This window comes from Larus michahellis, chromosome 3 (genome assembly GCF_964199755.1).
Source record: "Larus michahellis chromosome 3, bLarMic1.1, whole genome shotgun sequence".
NCBI classification, from domain to species: Eukaryota; Metazoa; Chordata; class Aves; order Charadriiformes; family Laridae; genus Larus; species Larus michahellis.
This window is the reverse complement of record NC_133898.1, coordinates 31,271,303-31,297,981: the sequence shown is the minus strand read 5'-3', so window position 1 is coordinate 31,297,981 and position 26,679 is coordinate 31,271,303. Positions and strand designations below refer to the sequence as shown.

Sequence of the window (26,679 nt, the reverse complement as noted above, 5' to 3'; positions counted from 1 at the left end):
AAAGCACTGACAAAACCAATGCTACAGACTCTGTGGTTTATGCTAGTAAAAAGATTATGGAGAACTAGAAACATTGAAACTACAGCAAGTATTAAGTGGCACCTTGAATGGAAAAATCCTTTTAATCTACATCCATAAATACTGTGATAAGGAAAAGCAGAACCTACTTCACTCTGGCCTACTGTCAATAACGTTTTCCTACAACAAAACTATGTCCAGAAACTACATAACAATAGTATCAGGTTTCTACAGGTGGAACGACAAATTTAAACACACAATAATAACTTGTAACAGTTTTAAGTTCGACAGAATACACCTTTCTAAATTGCAAAATTGTATCTCAACTATTCAAAGACAACATGCAGTTTCTTTTTAGGTCAGGATGTGGGCGTGAAATTATCAGTCACCTTCAAACTCTGAGCCTTCACTCCTTGAAAGTCAGAGACGCTCGTTTTCACCTCATATAAACAGTGTGAATATGCTGCAAGACATAATTATCACATGCAAGAATGTTCCGACCCTAACTTCAGTTCCACAAGCGTATTTATTCAGAATTTTAGCCCAATCTGTTTCTGAATCGGCCTGTGTAGTTTATGAAACTTCCATCATGTTTTAAAATATTATGAGGTTGTTCTCAGTAAAATATTTTCAAAATACAATTATAAGATTACAATAAAAACTTTACATTTAATGTTAATAGAGGGAATTAAACTAGTATTTAAATGTCTTTATGTCTGCACCTCGTGAACACCTACAACTACAAATCGCGTTCTCAACTGTACCTAGCTACCACCAGGCAGAGCAAAAAGGAGTCACTAACTAGGCTGTTACTAGGACTCGTAACTGTCAGGTTCTTGTGCAGAATTCCCTATTGCATCTGTAACTTGTGTCCAGTGACAATGACCAATCAGAAATCTTTCACGGCTGTGTAACTTGGAGGGCTCCCGTTAATGCTATTTCAGTTAGTATTAACAATATAACTACTAGTAATAGCAATTGTAATAATAAATAATAATATTACATGCAATCACGACTAATAACTTGAAACTCTCCCACTGGAAAGAAGAATCCTAAGTTTCATTCCCTGCTCCCAGGACTGTTTAACATCCAAAAACAATTTTATGTGCATAAGCTGGAACTAGGGACCTTCCAAGTTAACATCTGAATCACTGCTGCCCAGATTCAGGACAGCCACGCAGAACACCATACTAACTCCAACAAGAAATTAGTGCCTCTGCAACTTCATGAATCTGCTTACCAATAACAGTCTTATTCTCGCTGACCCCATGAATACTCTGCTCTCATTCTACTCTACTCTAATGGGAAGGTGGAAGCAGTCACCAAGTACAAGCCACGTAATAGGGCAATGGCTAAGGAACTCTCTCATGAGGGTTATAACAGAGACTGACGACCGTTCCAAGGAAACCAACCTGAAATCAGTTGAGGTGATATGCAATCACTCAACTCGGAGGAGAAGGGGGAAAGGGAGGGAGAGGGAAGAGTGGACACTGCTTTCTCATCCTTCAGTCAGCAGGAAATTTCATCTTGTTTGTGTCAGGTGTTGGCTGAGCATGCTTACCAGCTGAGGCACTGAACCCTTGCCACTGAATTTGTAAACTCTGCCACTGAAAGGCATGAGACGGGCATCAAGACAGTCAATCCTACTTCATGGTAGCAATTCTGAATACATACAAAGACAGAACTTTCAGTATCTGCAAAAATTTTAATGACAACAACCTCAGAAGCCTTTAACTTTTCACATATCTTATGTTATAAGCAGGAATTGTGGAACCATCTATTTATATTTTAGATACCACTTGTTCCTTCACAATGCACTATAAGAAGCTGTCTTTGCAATCAAATCATGCTTCACTTAGGTCAGCACAGGCCTCTCACGTGATGGAGGGAGGGAGGGGAAGACTGCATTGGTATTCATTATGAAGACACAAAAGGATGAGAATAGAGCACATGAGGAACAAGTCCTGGAGAATAAGAACACAGTAAGCCATCCTAGGAATACACACTAGAAATCCCTGTTCCTCTGATCACCTGCCTTCTAGATTACCCGCCCCCGCCCCCCCCCCAGTTTCATATACCAGAAAGCTCTCTTGGCTTTCACCAAATATTTTTGTTTCTCCCAACCGCTACTCTCTATGCAACAATCCCACCTTGCCCAGAATCTCCCACTCCCTCTCAAGATTAGTCCAAATCTCTCTTTGTGAAAATACACCAGCAATACACCCCTGACTCCTGCCCACCTACTCATGCTTATCAGAAAAATCTCTACAAAGAACAATTAGGAAGTCTAACACTATGACAAATGCATGTCATATGCCATCCTTTTCACCCCCATAACCTCATTTTTCTCAGGATGAGTCCGCAAACGCACCTCTGCCATGTTGCATACAGGAAGCTGCTGTCTGGTGATAGCTAGCCTGGTACCATCGAAACCACTGTTCCCAATTAGCTGAAAATTGGGCACACCTTATTACTATTGGTACCCCACTCCCCCACCATTAGCTCAACCAGTTTATCTGGAAAAAGAACTCAACTCAATGGATTTTTCTTCTATCTATCAACAATTATATTGAAAGAGGAAGGATAGGGCAAACACTTCACATCACGCTACTGTGGCTACAGAAAAGTCACTAGTTCTCTACACACAGATAGACAGTTTTCAGGATTTATTTATGCTAATTATTTAAGGTCCCTAAAAACCTACAAGCATATCCATATACCCCTTAGGAACACAGGACAAACAGACAGAGTCAAGAGAACAGTACAACAGAAAGAGGAATTACCAAGGAAACCCCACCCTATGTATTCAAATAACTGAATTGTGGGATGAAGAATTCATTTTTTTAAAAAAACACACCAATGAAATCAAAGAATCATGGATCAGAAGGGATGTCTGGAAGTCATCTAGCCCAACCTTCTGCTCAAAGCAGGACTATTGCCAGCACTACAGCAGATCAGCCTTGGCTGTATCTCCAAGGATGGGGATTCCACGGCCTCATTGGGTAAAACTTGGTCCAGGGCTGCAATACACTCCTGGTCAAGAAAGAATACTGAAGACTACTTGCAACACCTAATGAATTTAAAGTGACTTCCCTACAGGAAGGAAAGATCCCAAACTAGCTATTCAGTCGATAGAACAAAAAATCCACCATTCGTTAATTTGAAAAAATTGCTAGCTCAGAATCTACTTAGAAATAATTAAAAAAAATCTACCCTAACACACAGAGGAAATGTATGAATGACTAACTTTTAAGGTCTACATTTGAGCAGTAAATCTACAATCACTAAAATTACAAGTCCAGTTTACTGAAGAGAGTTACACCGGAGAGTATTTTCACTGCGCAGCAAGCTGTTTAATATATTTACAAAACATGGCCAAACAGTGCAGTATCTTCGGATTAATTCCCCACTGAAAACCCAATGAAATACTTCTATTAACAGCATGAGGTGGTTCTATGTTAGCATTCAGAATTTTCATACGGAAAAGGTCAAAACCCACATGTACGTAGTTCAGTTTTATAAAAGCCAACTAGAGCCATAACAGAAGCATGCAATTCAATACAAATATAATTTATCACCTGACCACTTACATTGGAGTTGGCGAAAATTGAATTTGAGTTGGCTACAGAATATTCTGCATTAGTCAAGTCTTCATTGCTCTGGTAAAGGACAAAAAATCACGTTTAGAAATAATACATTAAATGAAGCTTATGTGTGTCTAATACACAGGAATTCTACTTACAGATTTACTACTAGGTCCATGTAGAAAATAATTCAGCGCCTGTGGGTCCCTTAAGGGTAGGGAAAAAAAAAAGAAAAGAAAAGGTTACCACTTCTAGGAAGCTCTTTCTACTAACGATGCTAATTTAACTAAGCCAGATACTGTATTCATATAAATCAGGTTTATAGTAAAAAACACATTTATTTCACTGACTCCAATGCAAAGCTGAAAGTTTATACCATCTGAGGATCTGTGTTCCTGTATCAGTACAGTTTTCAGATGTTAATCGTATTTGCTGTCATTGTACCAACACATTTCAAGCAATAAATTATGTTCATTACAAAATTTTAATTGCATTCTACTTTACTTCCTTTTATGAGGGTATTGCTCATATTCTCTTACAACACACAGTATTTTATGACAGCACACAACCTAAGGAAAATACTACCACCAAATAACACAAGAACTAAAACAAGTAGATGAATTATAATGCCTGTTTACCTAATATCTAAGTCAAGAGGGTATTTACTAACCTGAATCTTTAACATGTTTTCTGCCACCCTTAATTTAAGTTAAAAAAACACCCTATGCTTTCCAGAGTAACAGTCCCTTCACTCGGGAGAAAAAAGTGGTGCCTTTTCCAAGTGAAACCAACCACAGAAATAACTCATTAAATATTATGAAATACAATTTTAGTGTATTTCATTAACTTAGCACTACCACTGAATAAAGCTCAAGACTAAAAATGTGGTTTGACAGAACGAGTGTTGGAAATTCAAACAAATCAAAAATATATTAATGTAACTGCACATATAGACCAGGTAAAAAACATTAGAAGGTTATGTTAAATGGGATTATTTTAATACAACAATTATACAGCATTTCCCAACACATCCACTAGCATGAAGAGTAAAACGACACGGAGGTTTCTGACTTTAAAACATCTTTATTGATTAACAAGTAATAACAGAACATTCTTGAGAAGCAGGAGATTCTCATGTAAAAAATATTAATTTGAAACAAACACCTCTCCTCTCTTGATCTTCCTAGAAAATAAAGAGGGAACAAGTTAAAGATCTTTCAGTTTACAACTACTCTTCTAAAAGCACAAATACACCTCTATTCCTCTTTTTTTCACTGAAAAAAAACTGCATTCACGTGTTTACAAACAGTACCTGACAGGCACTTTACAGTACAATTACAGTTACAACATAGTAGTTACACATATTTTCAAATGAAAATGTCGTTTTCATAGTAGATTACACTAAATTTCAAGTTAAGGAGAGCAGAGCTCATGATCTCATACAGAGCTCTCTCCTGTTTATGAGTTTTACTGATAAATAACCAGGCCATTTAATACTAATTACGCTCACCAGCTTTAAATCATGAAAAACAAAATTAAAAATGAAGAACACTTCATCACCTTAAATATTGTCTTTAGTAGGGAAGGAATTTTAGAAAACACTTACCGAAATCAAAGATCAGATGGAAAAAAATGCTGTCTTCCATTCTTCTAGATGCTTAAGAAAGTAACTGCTGCCAGCAGCAGGAAGAACATTGTAATTTTTCACACAAACACTCATCTGTAAGGAGACCACTTAATTTTCTGGACCACCTGTGAGCCTGTACCAGGATCCTCATGATTCATGCTCATGACAGAGCACTTAATTGTCCCATGCAGTCAATTATCACCTTTATGTTCCAAGCAGGATGTGTTTTCATATGGCTACCATCAGTTAGTTATCTTGCACAGTATACTTCACAGAATATAACTGTCAGCCATTACTGGCAATGCTTTTGCTATAGCATCCACAGTCACCCCCAAATTACAGTAGCCACTGTGGTGATATTTCCGGTTTTCAGAAGTTAAAGTTCTCACTGGTTTCGCTGGAAGCTTCGAGTGCATGAGAAAGGTAAAAGCCCTATTTATTTACTACATTTAAGACAGTAAAAAATTCTTGTATGAAACAGAGACAATCTTTTAGTAGCTGCCACGAGACCGATGTCACACTAATTTCGTGCAGAGTTTGAACAAAGTATCATATATGAAATACTCAATTTTCTTCTTATGTTTTAAATGCACTATACCATGTTATCTGTTCTTGAATACTGACATGAATGTTAGCTAAAGAAAGGTAACTTGTTACATATACAATCTACAAAAATCTTGCCCATGCTTCAGATATCCTAATTATTTTTTGAGATTCCCATATGGAATTATAAACCTCCAGATAAATCCATTATGGAAATGATGGGAGGGGGGGAGGGGGAGGACCAGTTAAAATCCCCAATTTTCTTAAAATCAAGTATCTTTGTGCAAAATGATGATAAATTCGTTTGTTGTGAATACTTAACAGTACTGGGTAGTAACTCAATTTTTCTAACGTCTTTACATAAATCCATGTTAATAGTAGAAATCAAGTATTTACAATTAAGAACACCTTTACTTTTCCCTTTAAAATACAAGCATAGCGTTAACAAAGTATCTAGTTCCACTACGCAAAAAATTGAGATCTTTACTTTTTTAATCAAAAAAATGAAGTTAGTAACAACATCCCTAGTAACGTCCTTCAACACTGACCTGACATTACCACTAGCTGAGAAGAGAACCCAACCTCCATGCACACTCATTCCTTAGCCTCTCTTGAGGAGAAGGCCAGGAAGTGGACTGTCAGCTGGCACACACTGGGACTGACGGCTTTGCGATACACTCATCTCCACATGGAGGAAGCGAAGCAAAGCTACTCATTTCATTTGCAAGTCACCTAGTCGTGAGACAATACTGAGATAGAATCACCTTCTGTAAGATGATTTTGCACAATTTTTCCCAACTTTTATGAAAGAATTGCTTAAGGAAAACTTACCCAATAAGATCAAGGAGACAGGATTCATCGTCGTCATCATCCATGACAACTAGAACAAAAAGGGAGAGGATGGATATTTGATATGTACCAGACAACAGATTGCTTTCAACAATAAAACGAATTTAGACTATCTCAAAATTTTTTATTAACCAATTTATGAAGTTGACAGATGTCCACTATTGACAAAGTTCTTAAATAAACCTGCACCTTCTACAGCGGTCCACTGATTTATCTCAAAATCAAATTCAGTCACGTATAACAATATACAAAATCCCATCTAATGTTTTACCATCTAGGGGTTTTTTTTAGAATTTTAAATTGGAGAAAGACCAATGATTAACCAAACTGATTAAAAACAACTTCTATAATTAAAAAAAAAAGTCATAAGTAAATCAACACTGCATGCTATCTCAAGACTTCAATTAAAATGATACTATAGGAATTTACTCCCAGCTAATGCCAGTGAGGGAATAACCAAACACTATAGAACCTACAAAGACTGTTACAAATTAGTGGCTATAATACTGACCAACCAAAAAGGTAAACAAATTTAGGCTAGTATCATGGCAGTGCTGTTATAGGCTAGAACCAAAACTATAGCCAAGACATTACAAAGCAGTAAAAAGAACACTATTTTCTAGCATACTTTTCTTAGCTATCGCTAGTGACAACGGCCACTTCCAGTTTCTCCTGAACAATACTCAGAAGAGTACTTAAAAGAACTTGTGATTAATAGTACAAAGTTCTGACAATCCTTTTAACAACAGGTGAGGAATTAATTTGCATTAGCCAAACTGAATTTTTTAGCCTCACATCATCACGACCACCAACTCTCTTAAACGCTGCCTACTCAGTCAGGTGCTGCCTGGACCAAACATGTTCCATCGCTCTTTCCTCTAATCGCTGTTCCTCTGAAGCTTATGTTTCCATATCCTGGTTCTCCTGTTCACCATAACTCTCAAAATGTGATCTGAGACTATACCTTCTCCCTTTCCCCTGTCCATAACTCTCAGGACCATTTTATCCTCCCTTATTATCTCTGTTATAATAAAATCATAGAAGGGTTTGGGTTGGAAGGGACCTTAAAGATCATCCAGTTCTGACCCCCCTGCCATGGGCAGGGACACCTCCCACTAGACCAGGCTGCTCAAAGCCCCATCCAGCCTCGCCTTGAACACTTCCAGGGATGGGGCATCCACAACTTCCCTGGGAAGCCGGTGCTAATCCACCAGTTGAATTATCAACTGATACCAGCATTTCCTAAGCCTCTTGGTACCCTGGCTTCCATTCAGTTATCCAATCTCTTCTTCACAATATCTTCTAATTACATCAAATCAATCACTGCGCATCACATCCCTGTTTTTTTCTCAACTTCCCTTAAAAAGTCTGTTATCAAACTTATCACTCAAATTTATTAATATACTTTTGGCTTAATTCATTTTGCTCTCTCTTTTACTTCTTGCCAAACAAACTTACTGTACCTGACCAGATCCACATCAAATCATTCCTCAGGCTCTCCCTCATACAGATCTCCATAATGATCAAGACAACGAAGGGACTGGAGTATCTGTTATACAAGAGGCTGAGAGCACTAGGATGGTTCCACTTGGGTCTATGGGGGCATATCCCCATGTATAAGTAGCCGGTGGGAAGGTGTAAAGAAAACTGAGCCAAACTTTTCTCAGTGTTATCCAGTAAATGAACAAGAGGCAAGGGGCACAAATCAAAACAAACAAGCAAACAAACTTATTTAAACACAAGAAAAAAACTTTTTTCTTTTTTTTTTTTTTTTTTTTTAACTCTCAGGGTAATCAAATACCAGAACAGGTTTTCCAGCAAGGTTATGAAGTCTCCATCCTTGGAGACACACAGAAACAAGCTGAACCACAGCCCTGAGCAGCCTGCTCTGGCTGAGCCTGCTGTGAGCAGAACATTGGAGGAGGTAATCTCCAGACCTCCCCTTCCCACCTCAGCTGTCCTGTGATTCTGTGACCTCTTTCCTGACATTCTTCTATACTCCACTGGTTCTGAAACTGGTTTGTATTTTAGACTAGCAGACGGTTCCCTGTTCTCTATACTGCATAGCCTCATTCAGGTTTTCTCTTCAATCTCCTGTGCTTCAGCTTACAGACAGATTGAAGCAGAACCAGAGGATACATCACTATAAGGATCCCTCAGTATCACCTCTCTTGGAGAACAGGAAAACAAAGCCTTGCTACAGAAAACTACCTCAGATGTTGACAAAATCAGCATTCACTGACTGATTATGCATCATTAAGAAAAATAATTTCTCCCGTGATTCAGCAGCACATCTGCTCACTGTTGCATACAGCCACCAGCATGCGCACTGATCTTGCAATTTAATGCTAAATAAGTAACAAAATGTTCTATGATGTCATGGAATTTAAATGTAAATGTGCATTAGTAAGAGCAAATTAACAAGAGATTAGTGTTGTGATTAGCATTCTGCTTTAACTGCATTGTTGGTACTACTTACAGAAAGCTTTTACTTCCTCCAACTAAACAGCATCTCCATGTCTCAAGAACAAGGTTTCAAAGACTCCTAGCTAACCAAACATAAAAATCAGCTCTACCAAAAGCCAACAGAATCTTTGTTTTCATACTGCATGCCTAGTTTTGAAAATGCCATACCATCCCATATTGCAATACTGACACTGTTATTTGAATAAAATAAAATGTCTTTGCTTTACCAATCCAAATACTGTGACTATACTACAACAAGGGTTCAACACCATGGAAAGTAACCACATAGAACTTGGTTCAATGAGCACTCCTGTAGGTATGAAAACTACTACCACAAATTAGACAAATTTGTTAAGTTCACTAAACTCTTGAAAACCTGCATGTAATGATCAAAAGGAAAATAAATTGTATGAGAACACCAAAGAGAGAAAATCTTAATGGTAATACACATTTTTCCCTATTCAGCCCTTGAGATGAACATGCAGTTGGCTTTATTAGAAAAAATAATGTTGTTTTTCCTCATTTCACAAGTATGATACAAGAAAAGCCTACCCAAGGTAAACTCCTACCTGTTTACAACAGACAATAAAACCCAAAGAAAACAGCTACATTTTTGATAAACATCAAGAATCGCCACCAGTTCCCTCCAGAAGTGCATCTTCCTAACAAGCCTTAACAACAGTCTTGCCATCACTAGCAGAATTCTATACACAGATGAAAAAGAAGTATTATGTCAACCTTTTGGTTTTTTTAGTGTTGGTTTACCAAAGACCCAACCTGTATAAAACCAGCTGATCAATGTACCATCACAGAGACACAAACACACTTCATACACAGCTCTTGCTACATTCAGAAGTTGTTCTGATCAGCATTCGCAGCCTAAGGCGCTACAGGCTTCTGCACCTTGAAAACTGCAAACAAAGCACAGACAGATCGCTACCATCTCAATATCCCCACAAATGAGGGTTAGGTAACACTATACTAACACGATGCTGCATGACAGTGCTTTTGTGCAATGCCACAGGACCAACATGCAATTTAAAGAGCATACACAGCAGTATATCAAAGAACCATCAAGATCACAACCATGCCACAAACCTACCAATTTAGACTAAATTCTGTTCCTGTTTTGCCACACATACCCGAGATCTACATAACCATGTAACTGCAGGTTTAAATCTTCTTAATTGATGCAGATTTTCAATGAGGATTAGTGTCCTGTTAAATTCAGGACACAAACAGAGGAGGTGCACAATCAGACCAAGTCCTTACATGCCCAAAAGCAACTACTCATTCGGTCTACTTAGAAAAGAAAGCAACTTTAGCAACACATGACCTTGACACAGATGATCATTTAAAAGTGTGTTAATAAAAGCAAGCCTATCCTGTGAAATTTTCTAACACATTTTCTACTGCACAAATGGTAAGAAAAGTTTGCTGCTTTTCTTGCTATCTTTTCAGTTTTTCTATACGCAAGTTATACAAATTCTGTCCTTTTCACTGTTTGTTAACACATAGTAGGCCAAATCAATGACTGATGTATGAAATGGGTATAAACCATATTAAACCAACACAGTTTGAAAATAAAACTTGACACAATGAGTGGAATTAGAGGACTAGAGTTAACATAGCCTAGATCAGTGGTCTCCAAAGGGGGGGGTGTGCACCACAAGGGGTGCACAAGACAATCCATTGGGGTGCAGGAAGAAAATATTAGAACCTCAGGAATACATGCATATAATTTGTAAATAAATGTACATATCCTGGGGGTGATCAAAAAGCTTTTACCAATAGGAGTGTGCAAAAACATCTGGAGACCACTGGCCTAGACTCCTGAAGACTGACCCACTTCTGTATGTGGATCAGTTGACGGGGGCTTCAGCCTGTTGGCAAGGGGTGTGTGTGGAGGCTCCAGGTGAGGCTTGTCTGGGCCATCGGGACCCATCAGTGCACCAGGGCCCTGACAAGAGCCCACACTAGACACAGTTGGGGAAAATACACATTGGGCAGGTTCACACAAGCTGCTGGAGGGCTGTTACAGTGTAGCCTAACAAATACTTAGTTATGATCAACACTGTTCTACAGGGTCTTTTAAAAAAAAAAGTAAAAAAAATAAAAAAATCTGTTGATAAGTAGGCCAAGCTCAGCCCTGCCTGGATTAGTATCCAACTAATTTACAAAGGGCAATCCTTACTAATTAGTCACAACCCAGCACAGATATTCCCCGTAACTTATTATTAGCAAAGCCTCTACTGTTTTATTTCATACCCCTGCTATGCAGCACTGGTGAACCCAGTATATACTTCAATTTGGGTCCCACGTACTTGTGGAAGCGGCACTGCCTATCCCTTTTGGGAAATAACCAGAGTGCCCTTTATCACACACTCCCAAACAGAATATAAGAAAAGGTGAAAGTAATAAAACTGACAAGGAAATCCCAGCTACGCAGGCCAGTCCTCTGGGGCACTGTTATTACTTGGCCTTAAAGCCTCTGCCTCCCTTTCAACGCTCTCGCCTACTACAGAGCAAAGACCAACAAAAGAGGCAGGGAGCAGACCTGCACCCCCTCATCCACCTTCCCCGAGCCAGCTCAAGGCTTTGAACAGTCACCTGGAACAGAAAATTGATCTGACAGAATACACTGATCTGTTTCTACTTGGATTAGCTTCTTGATTTGGTTCCGGCTTGCCACGGAGCTACAAGAGTGCTACTGCCAGCACAAGAGAGGGAATAGGAAGGAGGGAGCTGGGCAGTTCAGTAGGGGGGAAGGCAGCGGTGCTTCAGCCAGCTTAAAGCAGTTGGACTGTAGCCGCATGTGTACAGTTAATACAGCCACTACCCTCACGTTAGCTGCAGCACAGGCGGCAGGTCAATGCAAGCAATTATTCCCCTCTACTCAGCACTTGTGAGCGCCCATCTCAAATACTGTGTCCAGTTTTGACACACACACACACCCCCGTTAACAGAAATACAGAAAAACTAAAGCGAGTCCGGCAGAGCGCCAATAAAATCCTGCGGGCACATCACATTAAGAAAGTCTGAGGGAACTATGTTTCTTCAGCCTGGACAACGGAAGGTTAACCGAGGCACCACCTGCAGTCTGCCACTAGCTAAAAGGGGTACTGAGACAAGCATCGCCAGCCTCTTCTCATCAATGCCCAGCAAGACATGAGGTAAGAGCCAAAACATACAGTGCAGAAAACCCCAACCAGATATAAGAAAAAAAGAAGTTCACAAAAAAGAATGCTCAAGCAAAAGGCCTCTTTAGAAATTTTCAAAACTCAAACGGCTCTGACCAACCTGTCCTAACGTTGAAGCCAGTTCTGCTCAGAGCAGGGGGCAGGGCCAGATAACCTCCCGTGGTCCTTACCAGACTAAACTTTTAATCATGCTACACAATCCACAGTATCATGCAACACATGCAGGGTCTTCAACCTGCAGAGTTATTAAAACTGGATTGGTCCAGAACAGTCCAACTACTCATATACGCTTCATATAATGTACATAAACTTGTCACAGATAATTATTTTCCTTTCTCAAAGTCATTTATAATTTCATACAACCTTAATATATAACTTCAGATACAAAGCAGTAAAGTATTATTTTCACATCTTGTAAAAAGCCTAAGATCCTAAGATAGTGGCAAGTTTAGAAAAGCAGCATTTAGAGCAGTAATTCCCAAAGGTGTGATACGATCACCAGCAAAACTCGGTAAGCCACAAGTAAATAAATTTATCTGCAAAACTGTTGTACAAATCTACTGACTCATAACTTCCATGCAACTACATGGGATCAATTCCTGACTGGCAGCATGCTGGCCAACGACTTCTAAGAGTGAACACTGACCTTTGGAAATCAATGTATTAAAGCCCGGAAATGTCTGCTGTAGTTACAGCTTTATAGTGGGAGATAGTCAAACCTGCATACAGTAACATACATAGCACCTGAAGCAACTACTGTCTGAGGTACGAGATACGCCCACTAATCCTCACAGGTTCGGTAAGACTTTGTACACATCCAGTCAGCAGGAGCTCTTGACGACACCTCTGTCATGCTTTATAATGGATCTGAGCCATCAAATCTTCTGTGCTGTTCTGTTGCTCTACACCATTCTCCAGAATGTTAATCTAAAATCCCAACATTAATAGTAACTTCACTATGGAATATCTTAAGAAATACGCTGTCACTGTAACAGTAATCATCAGAACAACACAAATGGAATAAATCAAAGTTACTGTAGTAGTCACTGTAGAGAATTATATTGTAGTGAACTCACGAGTGCTACATCCAATTTATGACGTCTTTATCCCTCATATTCTTTTTGAATACAGATGTAAGATAACTCTATTAACCCAATACAAGCATCCATCCCTTGTTAAATTACATCAAAGGATCATAGCAGCGTTAAGTGATTCCACACTGACTGCAGAGGCAAAAAACGCCCAGAGCTGAAGTCCTTCCCTCACACAAATTTCCACCATGACTCTCATTCACAGTGCTAATATTTTGCTCAATGTGCTTCTGAACTAGGAAAAAAGAAAAAAACGCCATTTTAGCACATATTAGGTAATGCCTATCACTTAAGCAGTGAGCACTTCAGGTTGCTAAGATGCTGTAACTACTGCCTTCCTTACACTATCGGTTATCTCTCAGGTTCCTACCAAACAGGCAGCCTTGGATTCACTGAAGGAAACTTACCTATAGAGGAACAACCGCACCACATTTGCATTCTCTACAACACAGGAGTGCAAGAAAGAAGTATAAACTCAAAGCCTTATTACCACATATTTTACTCTTAGATTTCAAGTCCATGCTACTTTTGAACAATCTAATATCTTACAAACTGGACAATTTCAGATTCTTGTAACTAACCAAGCATGTATTTTATGATCAACTTATGAGCTGCTTACCACATCAAGCCCTTTATTTTCAAAAAACTGATTTTTTACACAGACGGAATACAAAGAAACAATTATTAAGAGGTATTTCCACTTTCCCCTCCCATAACTGTAAAAATGATGTACAGCGGAATAATGATGGAGTATTCAATGGAAAAGAGGTAAATACTGAAAAACTTGATCGCAAATTAAAATCTTACTCTCGGTTTTACTTAGGCAAAAATATAGGAGGTATAATTATCAAAAAGTTGTCATTTCAGGACAACAGGAATAAGGAAGCAAAATTAATTTTTAAAATGTACTTTGTAAAACACAAGGATTTAACTACTCACTTGTAAACCATGCTGTGCTTATATTCTACAACATGTAATTATTCCTTACAAAAATTTTCTCTTCCAGAGTAATCAACAAAAAGTAACTACTATACTGTTGCAAAATCTACCAGGAACTGTGCTCTAAAGAGCTAACAAAGCAAGAAATTTGGGATTCTAACCTAGTAACAGAGCGCAATATGCAAGTGTTTTCATTCCAAGATTCTAAATTTGAGCAGTACTTTTAAGATGAACTTGCAATGTTTGAAATTAGCTGTAAAACTGAATTTAATCATCAGTATTTCAGAGACATCTGTATGCGACAGTACAAGAAGACATTTGCTGAACGATGCAAAACCTCTCTACAAAAACTGGGAACTATTCAGGAGTCAGAAAAATAGCAACAGAAGAGAAATACAAGAAGTTCTACCTCTCATGAACAGCTAGACATCTTCATGGTTTCTGAGATCTGGCAGGAGGTGAACAGCTACGAGGACAAGCAGGGTCCCTACAGAATTGTGAAGTACCAGCTCCATATACAGAAGGGCAAACAAAACCCACACACTAAAGCACGACAACCTACAATAGGTTGTTTATTCAACTCTTAAGTTTTATTTCCCTTTAGTAGACCATAAAGAAAAAAAAGATTTTGAATTTGAGTTTGGTAAATGTGGCAACTTACAACGCTTCCAAAAACTACAGTGATATTTTAATATATTAAGAAAAAATGGAAACATGCAGTTCAATTATTAACAGTATGTATGATAGTAAAGGTTAATCCAGCTACTCTCAAGCACACCGAGCACATGTGTGAACCTGCAGTGCAGCTGTCTAAAATCCGCTTTCCCTCAGACACATATGTTCAGCATTGAACTTCTAGTTTATCCAAAGCAATTTTTTTCCTACGGCATCCAGACCTGCTCTTCGCAACATCAAAATCTTGACAAGATTTTCACCTGTAAACAAGAGGTTTTTTTAAACCACATAGAGAAAATTCAGAGTAACTCTCAGCCTGCAGGTCAGGATGTTTACCGACCCATGGGATTCACCAGGTTGAACGCTCGGCTCAGCCCATTTCTCCTGCAGTGAGTGTCCTCATCGCTACGCTATGGCCTATTTTGGGCTCTTGTCTTCTAAGTTGCTTCACCGCATACACAATTCTTCAGGAATCTCAATATTCACAGAACATTTTGAAAGGTCCTGGCTTCATCCCAAAAGAAGAAAAGGAGGTGTAACCTGAACAGTTCCTTAAGAAATAAATGTTCACCTGCTCAAATGAAGTTCTTAAGTATTTCTAGAAACTACTGCATGTAATAATGCAGTCTATTAGCACAGAATCATAGAATGGTTTGGGTTCGAAGAAACCTTAAAGGCCATCTAGTTCCAACCCCCCTGCCATGGGCAGGGACACCTCCCACTAGACCAGGCTGCTCAAAGCCCCATCCAGCCTGGCCTTGAACGCTTCCAGGGATGGGGCATCCACAGCCTCCCTGGGCAACCTGTTCCAGTGCCTCACCACCCTCACAGCAAAGAATTTCTTCCTAATATCCAATCTAAATCAGTTTGAAACCATTATCCTTCATCCAATCACTACACTCCCTGATAAAGAGTCCCTCCCCGTCCTTCCTGTAGGCCCCCTTTAGGTACTGGAAGGCTGTTATAAGGTCTCCCCGGAGCCTTCTCTTTTCCAGGCTGAACAACCCCAACTCTCTCAGCCTGTTACATACATTATTTGTGCAACACAATACTTCAAGAAAGGCAGAGTCAGTTTTTCAGATGTTTTTACCTTGCTTCTACTACAGAATACCTGTGTATCATGCTTCTCATTCTGTGCATAAAATTTTCAAAGATTCTGATAAAATACATAGCGTAACATCCTTATGAACTGATTTCTCATTTAATTTATAAACCAATGTCCAATTAATATCTTTTCATTGCCCCTCTAGTCCATACTACTAGCTTAAAAACCAACCAACCAAAACTGGCTACCTTGCCACAGGCTTGGTTCACACAAGCTAGTATCAGCTAACAACTGACAATAACTGAAGCTCAATGGAGATTTATATTCCTTTCAGTTACTATGTTTGGGCAATCAACTGAAATCTGAATATGATGAATTGACAAATGTGTAACTAATTCAGCAGTGCAGTCCTTATCAATGCCCCCAAAACCAGACTGAAAGTCAGCCACACTGCAAATCTTGTCCTTGTTGAAGCCAATGCCTTGCTGATGCCAACGGAGATTGTGCCACCTCTTTCAGTAGGGCCAAGGTATTTTCTGTGGTCGACACATCTCAATAAATTCAAGCTTCAACACCAGGTCTTGACGTTCCACACTCCTCAGATCAAGTTCACAGTAAAACTACTGTAAGTTCCACCTGAGACAAGGCATAAGATCAGCCCTTACAGAAATGATCAATCTCTTGCAATGAAGTTAAAACTTTCTCCCTGGACCCCCCTTCTCTACACTTCACTGCCCTTTCTTAATACCTTCAATGAAAGAAAGGCTATTGTATTAAGTTTTGACAGTGATTTGCCCATTTACTTTCACTTTTGGTAATTATTCCCTTACTCAAAGTAACATCAGAAGTAGCTCTAGCACATTTTAAAACTAGTGCAAGAAAATAAAGCAATAAACTTGATAGTCTGTGTTAATTTTTATTTTGTCTAAAACCTCATCGATGCTCAAATAAAGCAAAAATAATACAGACACAGTAGTTGTTTTTTCAACAATGAAAGCAAGGGCAAATGAACATTTGAAAATGAAGACACACACATTCATTTAACTACATGATGATCTTGAAAAAACATCAGTTCAGGTTGGTGTTTATGCATTTAAGTTGGTGAAACACGGTCTTTATTGATACTGCTTATTCCAACTTTCAAACTAGAACAGTTGCAGGTCACAATGAATGTTAGAACTGTTTATTAATCTTGCTGCTTTTCCTCTACTGTAAGAAAGGAAAACATGCTTGCTTTTGTAGACAACCCCCGTATCTACGCTGGACCGGGCATGTCACCATAAAAAAACCTTTCAAGCAGAGATCCAGCTTATTCCAGAACTACTAGAAGAAATTATGTCAACGCTCTGAACAGAATGAACTACATTATCAAAGAGGCTCTTACGCCTGCACTGTATCTATTACTTAGACAGCGATGACACACTTTCACGCTCTCACTGCTACATCTACGCTAAAATGCACCAGCCATTAGACTTATCACAAGCCTAATGCAGTATGAAAAGTCATGATCATTGTCCATTAGAGCCACATTATAAAACATAATCTGCAGTTATGCAGATCCGACTTTTCTGGAACTGATGTGGAAGCATACCAGCAAAACTCTGAAAAAACAGCTAGAGTACAATGAACGCCCAAGCAGCACACCAACACATCCACGCCTGCAAGGCTCCTCAACTCTAGACTATGGACTTACCCCTGTTGCAAAACTTTATGGATACAGAAAGGATCCTCGGACAAAATTGGAAATGTGTCTTAAACTGTGGTTATGTGGGTTTTTCCTCTCAGTACAATTAAGCTAAATATATAACTCTACTGGAAAAGGACACATGGGGGGACAGGAAAATGGCGTATCTGTAAGGTGACGTATTTAGCTACAGTAGAAGCGTCTCTGTCAAGGGCACAACTATGTAGCACTGACCTCACCTACAGCCACACATGTAATACGAGTATTATCAACTCATGGTACGTGTATAATGCGTAAGGCAAGTGCTTGAAGTATGAACAAAATAAGAACACGCTTAAAATACATTGAGTATCACACTAGTGAATAATCCAAGGGGCACCAATGAAAGCACAACTGGGTTATTAGAGTGTATAAACATAGTGAGTTTCTGCACTCCTCCATCAACATAAACAAGCTATGCAAAATAGGAAGTACTACCTGCAACGACAACAAAAAGAAAAAACTTTTAAGCTCAGACCTGGCCAAAGAAACAGATCTAAAAAGAATAGCTCTAGTATATTTAAATACTACCTGCCAAAGATCTCAACTCAAGATGAGAATACATCTGCTTTAATGCAAGCAGGTCAGAGTAGAGAGTATACCTAGTCATCGGACGAGCGTTACACCCCGAGAGGATATAAACTAGCCGGTTTTATACCATTTTTGTCATTTCTTCCGTATTTTCACAAATTAATTAAAAAATCAACACACAATCTGCCAGACCTTAGTACATGACAGATTAATTTTATTGTATAAAAAACACACTACCACTAAAAATTCACTACCTCAATCCCCAGACTACTGTCATCGAAAATGAAAAATCATCACTTCAAGAGTGAATTTCATGTAGTAAGATTTATGAAATGTGTGAACAAAAACTGTACTCCACACAATTCTCTGATTTTCAAACAATTAAAGTTTTGGCAGCTGTATTGTTTAAAAAGCTAAAACGTTAACAAGGTTATCCCCAAGAAAGTCTTCAGAAAAGAGTTACTATCAAGGCAATTTCCTTAGTATATTCCAAGCAATAAAAACGCGTATGTCACTAGAAACGTCATTTAAAACCCTTCAACACCAACAGGCAAAGAATTTTAAAAAACATAAAATTAATCCCAAATTTTAAAAAAATCTCCCTTCCTTCAGGAATGAGCAAGAGGCACAGGGAAAGCCCTCCTCTGATCTGTCAAAAATCATGAAACGAAAAACTAAACAAGCATTCCATACTCCTTAGCGGGCGCAGCATGAGTTGGTCTGGCAGCATACTTGCTGTTCCTGAATACAGATGTTGTTGGTATTAAACTCAAGCCTCATGAGCATTGATGAAATCACACAGAAATGTTAAAAAAAAAAAAAAGTGTTAAGTTCTGGTCAAAAAACAGGAGACCATTTTCAACACGGCACCAACCCAAAACTTAAAAAGCCTGCTAAAGTGGAACCGCCAAATTTGAGTAATTTGGAAAAAGCACTGTTTCCTGTGCGACATAAAGAAGTGATAAAAACTTCAAAAGATCCTAGTCCCCCCTTCACAAAAAAAAATTACCAAGAGAATAATAGCAACAAAATGACTTATCTACCCACCCACCTAAACGTTACTTGCCCTTGTATTTTTGCAAGCACTTCTAGAGGCATTGAAGGCTCTTGACAGAGGATGACTTTGCCTTATATGCTACACTACAGCGCTTTTTAAAGGTGGATTTCTTGTTTTTAATGGCAAGTTGTATTTTTTGGTCATCGTTCAACAGAAGAGGATGTTCTTTCAACTCTTTTTTTCTTCCTGCACTCGGAAGGCATCTCGTGACACGAAAGGCATGTTTTAATGAGATGAAAACAAGCTCTGAAGCGATGTTTACGGGCTTTAGGCTGGGAGCGCAGGCCCCTCTGGAGCGAGCCCGCCGAATTCCTCTCAGGACCGCGGCCCAGACGGCCGGGGAGACGGGGGACGCCTGAGGTGGCACCGATCCGGAGCGACAACTCTGGCGGGGCCCTCCCCAAAAAAACACCCACAGCCAAGAACCCGTCACCTCTCTCCCCAAAGCACACACAGAATAAACTCCTTAGAGAAATTTCTTAAAAAAAGAAAAGGGGGGGGGGGGAGAAGCAAGCAGCTTCTGTGATTTCACGGAGAGGACTTCTCGCTTCCGCGACAGAAAAAGAAATGGCCCGAGCGGGGCGCGAAGGCAACGCCCCACACGGCGCCGCGACAGCAGAAAGGACCTTAAAATGGCGCCCGTGGGGGAGGAGAGTCGGGAGCGAAACTGCGCAACAAACGCTGGCAGGAAGCCAGGCAGCGCCATCTTCCCCGCTCCCTCTCCCCCCGCTCCCGCCCAGAGCGGCACCGCCAACGCCGGCCGCCGAGCCCGGGCACGGCCGCGGCCGCCTCCCACGAGCTCTCCCATCTCCTTCATACCCCGTTTCGTTCCCTACCGCCGAGCCCCGAGCAGGGGAGGAGCGGGGAGCAGGGAACCAGGGAAAAGCGAAGGCCTCCACATCTCTCCCCTTCCCCCCGTGATTATTTAGTATCAGTTCTAAGTCAATGCAAACGTGTCCTCTACACGTCGTTTAATTTTGCCCGGTTTTTAACATCACTAGATCTGCTTTCTGACATAACCCGTAAGTGAATTTTGCAATTAATAGAAACAAATTGATAACTCGAGTACTGAAGCCCCCCTCTGCTCCTCCCCGTAACCCAATAAATGTGAACTGCGAGGATGGCAGAAAATCCCCTCCGCAGCCCACCGCTTTTAGCCACAAATAAAAATCTACTTGTAAAACGTTGTTTTTTTTTCACAGAAAATAACCGCAGCAGCAGCACAAAGGCTCGGGTTCGCATCCACTCTAGAGCAAAGCGAAGCGGGTTACTCCAGAAAGAGACGGTTTATTGTTATTTTTTTTAAAAAAAAAAAAAAAAGCGAGGCGTTACAGTGAAATATTCTCTCTCCAAAAGAGGGGGGGGGGGGGAATATATATATAAAAACCACACACAGAGCGGAAAACTCGGTCCCGAAAAGGAGGGGGGGAAAAGCGCATTAACCCAAACCTACCGCCCGAGCCTTTCGCGCACCCACAAAAAGCAGCACGGCTTCCATTCCTCGGGTGAGAGCGGGAGGCACGGAGCCATTCAGAGGAAATCGCAAATAAAAGAACCGAACAAATCGAATCAAATCGAGTGGCGACACCGAAAACGAGGAAACGAGTGAAAAATAAATCCCCAGAAGGCACAAATCTGAGACACCGGCGGCTCAAAGAAACGACAAGATTAGGGTGGCGGCGAGTGGACGGGGGAAAGGAAAAAATCAAGCCAGGAGTGAAAAAGGAAAAAAGAAAAGAAAAATCCTTCCCAGCTCCGCAGCTAGGAGAGAGACGAAGTGTCTCCATTTTCCCGACGAGGAGGAAGAAAGAGTGTTTCACAGACCACAGAGCTTTAGAGAAAAGCAAAGAAACGAGGGGGGAAAAAAAAGAGGGAGGAGATTTGAAAAGATTATTTTTCTTTCTCCCTCACACACTCTCTCTATCCCCCTCTCTCCCTCTCACTCTCTCTCTCACACTCACACATACACACACACACACACTCTCTCCCTCCTCTCCTCTTTCCATCCCTCTCTTGATGGCCATCAAGGGGGCGGAAAATAAAAAAAAAAAAAAGACAACAACAACAACTAATTTTAAACCGGCTCAATCAATGAGTCATTAAAAGAGATTTTTCTTCCCTCCTCTCCTGAATTTGCATGGCATCAGCAAGAAAAAAAAAAAAACCCACCCCAAACCTCTCCCCTCTCTGCAGCTATCAGCCTGGACCTGAAACCTTATCTCTCCCTTCTACCCCCCCACCCCACCCCCCCGCCTTTATTTTAAGAAACAACTTTTTTTTTTTAAGTGCCCTCAGCAGCCGCCACCACCACCAGCCTCGCCGAAAAAAGAAATATATAGTTCATTTCCATGTGAATCCACATCTGCCCAAACAACAGCCACCCACAAAATATCCCTCTTCTTCCTCCTCGTCTCCCCTCTCGCTCGCTCTCTCTCTAGATATATATTTATATACATAGCCCCAGAGCCAATAGCTCTCTGGGCTGAAACCTAATATCCTGGTTTTGGCAACTCCTGGTTGTTAATTTGCTCCTCTTTCTTTTCTGTCTGTCTGGAGATAGATTTCCCCCCTCTCTTTTCCCTCCCCGAAGGAAGGGAGGAAGGAGGTTGTGTGTTTTTTTTTTCCTTGAAATTTTTATCACAAAATTATAATACACTCAAAGGGAAACTCACCGTCATGAAAAAGCAGTGCCTTGTCAACGGGGTTTCTTCGCCATCACATCAGGGGCTGGCAGTGTAAGAGAGAGAGAGGGAGAGCGAGAGAGCGAGGGAGGGAGGGGGGAGAGAGCGAGCGAGCGAGGGGGAAAGAGAAAGAGAGCGAGCGAGCGAGGAGAGCGCGGCACCGCACCGCGCCGCGCCACACCGCGCAGCGCACCGCACCGCACCCGCGCCGACACACACCGCACCGCGCCGCGCCGCTCCGCGCCGGCGGGGACCGGGCCGGCCGTGCCGCTCCGCTCGGCTCGGCCGGCGGAGAGTGCCGCAGCCCGGCGCCCGGGCACCGCCGCCCTGACATGATGAGTCCCGGGCTCCGGCGCGATCCTCGCTGCGCCTTTTCTACAGTCAGTCCCTTTAAAAAGTTTAGCCTTTTTTCTTTCTTTTTTTTTTTTTTTTTTTTTTTTTTGAGAAAGCCGTAGATATGGAGAGCTATACGTGCTTCGGTTGTTTTACTTTCGGTTAAAAGTTGGGGTGTCTTTTGGGTTACATAAAAGTAAAAAACATTTTTTTCCCCACTAAAAAGAATATTAACAACTTGGTTGATTTTCTTCATAATAAAGTTGTAAAGCACTACACACTTTGGCGGGGCGGGCGGTGGTTGCCAGAAAAATAAAATGCAAGGTCACCTTTAAAAACATAAGGTTTGATCTACTTACAAGCTGTAATATTTGGAATACTCTAAGATACATTCTTATCACCCTTGGTGGAAACAAATGACAGGCATTTCAGTCAAAGTTTTGGGTAGCCTAAAAGTGCTAATTTGGAGTCAAAGCTTATAGCACTGAGAGTTCATTGATACAATTCTACAATTTATTTCAGTTGTGTTACTTTTGTAAGTAATGTAATGTAACTAGTAAGTAATGTGTTACATTACTTACTAAAAGTGTTACTTTTATTCAAAGCTTTTTGGTTATACAAAACTAACTCAAAATACTGGCTTTATTCATTACAAATATAACTAAAAATTCTTCATTCAAATGATCAAGCCTAGTTGATTTAAAGCAAAAACATTTTGATTGAAAACAAGTTAGATTCTTAGCATGTAGAGATACGTATGTTAATGCTTTTAAAACAAGAAATCTCTTTAAGGACCCTTTTTCTGCTAGTGATTGCAGTTCCCAAGGTCTTGCACACAGCAACCTTTTCTATTTTTTTTTTTTTTAAGAAAAAATAACTTTGTTAAAACTCCTCAGAGACAAGGATTTGAAGACTTTATTTAGTAGCATATTCTTTTTTATTAGTTTACAGCTCAACTTTAGTTTTAAAATACAATGACATGAAAACGGTTATGGGCAGTGTATTAAATGGACTTTCTCCAAGAAGTTGGCCAGATTTTTTATGTTTTAAAAAAAGTCGGCAACTCAACCAGTTAGAATCTGGTTATATTATTTTTTAAGTAATCAACCAGTTTGTATTATAATATGGGAAACAATGGTTAAGCCTGATTCCAAACCTTTGCCAAAGCCAAGACCTACCTGCAATTGTTGTTTACGTGCATGCCCACAGTAGGGAATTCGGGTGAAGTTTCAAATCACTCCCTAACTGGAAAGGTCGGGTCGTAGCCAACAGGCCTTAGCATGAGTCCAACATATCCTTTACACAGTCCAGACACACTGAACACAAGCATGGTGCTGCCTAGTCCGTCTGCCAACATATTAACTTCACCTTTCATAAACACAGTATGGGCCTGAATAGCCAACAATATGGAAGTAAATACCACGTGTCAAAGAGCTCTTATAGCAGGCCTGACACTAGCATTAGAAAATCGAAAAGGCCAAACTTCAAGGTTCCTAACTTCAAGGGGCCAAACCCTGCCCTGAATTAAAGCCTACTGGCTTTAAAGAATGTTGCTCAAGTAAGAACTTGTGAGCAGGAGAGACACCACAAGCATTCTTCTGATTTGGGTAACAGGAAGGAACTTTGCTTCAGAGGTTACAAGGCGGAATATCTGATCAGTATATTATTATTCTCCCAGTCCTACAGAAACCACAAATAGGAAGTAGGCAATACAAAGAAGGAACAGGAGGCAGAAGGACAAATGACTTTGAATAGATTCCCTTATCATAAGAAACACAAGGAAGCCACATAAATTGTCCACAATTGTACCATAATTTACACTCGCTTTCCCTGAAGGATGCTTCAAAGCAGCCTCAGCAATAACCTTGCAGGGGCATTACACAAATGGAAGGAGAGCTAACATCTACATGGTGAAGCACCCTGAAGCAACTAGATTTCTACAGACCTACACAAGTCAGTGACTTTAAGAACGAAAACCCTTTACGTTGCCACTGAGTGGACAAAACAAAACCAGAACATACTGTACCCTCTGCAGAAGTAAATTTGCATCTATTTCTATATTTGCTATATCTGTTCAGAAGCAAAATTGGCTCAGGTAAAAACACTCACTAAAAAAAAAACCAAGAGTTGGATGTGACTTTATATGAAGTGTGCACTTAAATTAAAATTAATGTTACCTTTAATACTAAGAAGTTTGAATGTGGTCTTCAAGCTGTAGTGTTATTATTTTCCGGTGTACTACGGAATTTTCCAGACCATGATTCTAAAGAAATACTGGTTTTTGCCATGAGGTACTCATGCTTTTTTAAGAGGATCACATAGTGTTTCTGAACTGAGTATCATTGCCCCAGGAAGTTTCCCCTTTTCTCACTGCCTTACTGCATTAACACAAAAGACCCTAATATGTCAAAATTCTTCTGCCCCAAGGTCACCTGCCCAGAGCCATCATCCTCGGTCAGAGTCCTAGTCTCCAAATTACGTACAATGGACATTCAGTTGCTGTCTCTCCTGAGCTTCCTCAATCACATTCATTCATTCATTTTCCCACTCATTTTCCTGTAGCAGCTTCAGAAGGAATAAGAGGGAATAACCATAAGAAAAAAGGCAAGACCAGCATCAAAAAGGAATAGGGGAAGACAGACGTTCGCGTGATAATTCTTAAGTACAGCTACCGGGAACATCACATGCACCCATCACACAACTTGGCTATATTTTGACATCAGCTGTCAAACTGTGACCATGCTATTTAACAACTACCACTCTCATAGGTGTGCAAAGACACCGCATGACATTTGCAGTGAGCTGAAATACATAGCTCTGAAATGACAGATTGTGCAGATGTGAAAACTAGGCTTAGATATTGAGAGGGAGAAAATAAGGGTGTACAAAACACCCTCCCCATTCATTCTGTCTCCAGGCTTCTCCTAGATCAGGCCACTTCATTATTATTCAGCCCATTTTTCCAGGCCTGCATCACAAGCATTCCAATCCTTGGGCAATCATAAATTAGTACCCCAAAAGAAGATCAAGCAGCAGCAGATTCATAAGAAAGAATTTAAGGACTAAGCTATTTGCATTAAAAGAATGAATTCCACAGTCATCACAAGATTCTTCCATGAATAGTTGGTTTTGTAACCTCAACTCACTGCATCTTCTCTGAGGTACTGGATGGGAAAGAATGCCATTTACTCCACTGCAGCCTTGCTTCCTCAGACTGAGTGCTGCAGCGGTATCGATGGCACTTCTTCCTCCCATGCTTCTTTACCTCTCCATCCCTTAACACGTTTCTTGTGCCAGCTCATCACTAGACACACCATTTATCCAACTACATACTGCTTTATTAATTACTAATTTAGATAACAATAAATAACTCTAAGCTTGAAGGCACAGAAACAAATCATTAAAAGGCACAAGCAATAGAAAGGCAGAGGTCACAACACTAAAAATAGGGCACTCAAAAACTGGCATGAAGGGAGACAAGGACTTTAACTTGGAATATAAATGCAATATGAAAAATTCATCTGTTTGAACTGCCAAATTTTGAGTAGTTGCCACCAATACTTAGATGACCCACCAGTAAAAAATTCCTAAACATTACAAATTTCAGCTTGATACCATGTCTTACTTACACAAACCAGTACTTACAAAGTCAGCGTCATAATTGCATGGTGTAACGTATAAAGCTGTATGACTCCAGTATCAATCATCATACCAAACACAGGACTATCTAACCAATAGATATCTTAAAGGGTGATTGGTTAGCATATAGGTCATAAGAGGAGGTAACTAAGAGTGAACCTCAGAACAAGAGACTTACACCAATACCAGAAAACAGACAGGTTTCTATGACTGGAGACTGTGTGAAGGCCAGCAGAGCTGTTCTGTGATGAATCCAAAGAACAGATTTTGGAGAACTATGCTCCTCTGAGATGTGGATCCGAGGTATGGAAGACAGTCAAGGAAAACCAGAGAAAAATGTGGTGACTGGACCTCACGTTGAAACAAATGACATTGCACAATTATTACTGCAACTGATCAAGAATAACTATATCATACTGTATGTTATTTAAATAGTGTCTCACATTCTTCAGCTTAGAGTACCTTAAAAAGGAAAATTAAGTTTGAAAGATTAATGGCTCTCACTTCCAATTTAGAATAATCTTAAGATATTCAGCCACTGAAATGTATTGGAAAAAAAAATACCTCTGGAGACAGAACTTTACTACGGTAGGTGGAGAAATAATCTTCCACAACTAACACTGCCAACATTTATAGAAGAAATTTAAACTAAAAATGATGGCAGAAATTGGGAGAAGC

General features: G+C 40.1%; 1 protein-coding gene across 8 annotated transcripts in view; it reads right to left on the bottom strand.

Annotated features, from left to right (window-relative positions):
• Window positions 1–26,679, bottom strand: part of BICRAL (BICRA like chromatin remodeling complex associated protein) — a 136,403-nt gene that overhangs the window by 104,152 nt on the left and 5,572 nt on the right. For 5 of the 8 annotated variants that reach the window (XR_012586092.1, XR_012586091.1, XR_012586093.1 and 2 more), the window contains exons 1-4: window positions 20,802–21,990; window positions 6,604–6,652; window positions 3,761–3,809; window positions 3,609–3,677 (exon numbers count right to left, since the gene is read on the bottom strand). Coding sequence is in view for 3 of the 8 variants with exons in the window: in XM_074579545.1 (XP_074435646.1) it covers window positions 3,609–3,677; window positions 3,761–3,809; window positions 6,604–6,652; window positions 20,802–21,135 (501 nt within the window). In the remaining 5 variants the exon portion in view is untranslated. Of the gene's footprint in view, window positions 1–3,608; window positions 3,678–3,760; window positions 3,810–6,603; window positions 6,653–20,801; window positions 21,991–22,020; window positions 23,961–26,679 lie in introns of those variants that run through there. The other 3 variants (XM_074579546.1, XM_074579545.1, XM_074579547.1) reach the window with 3 other exon arrangements.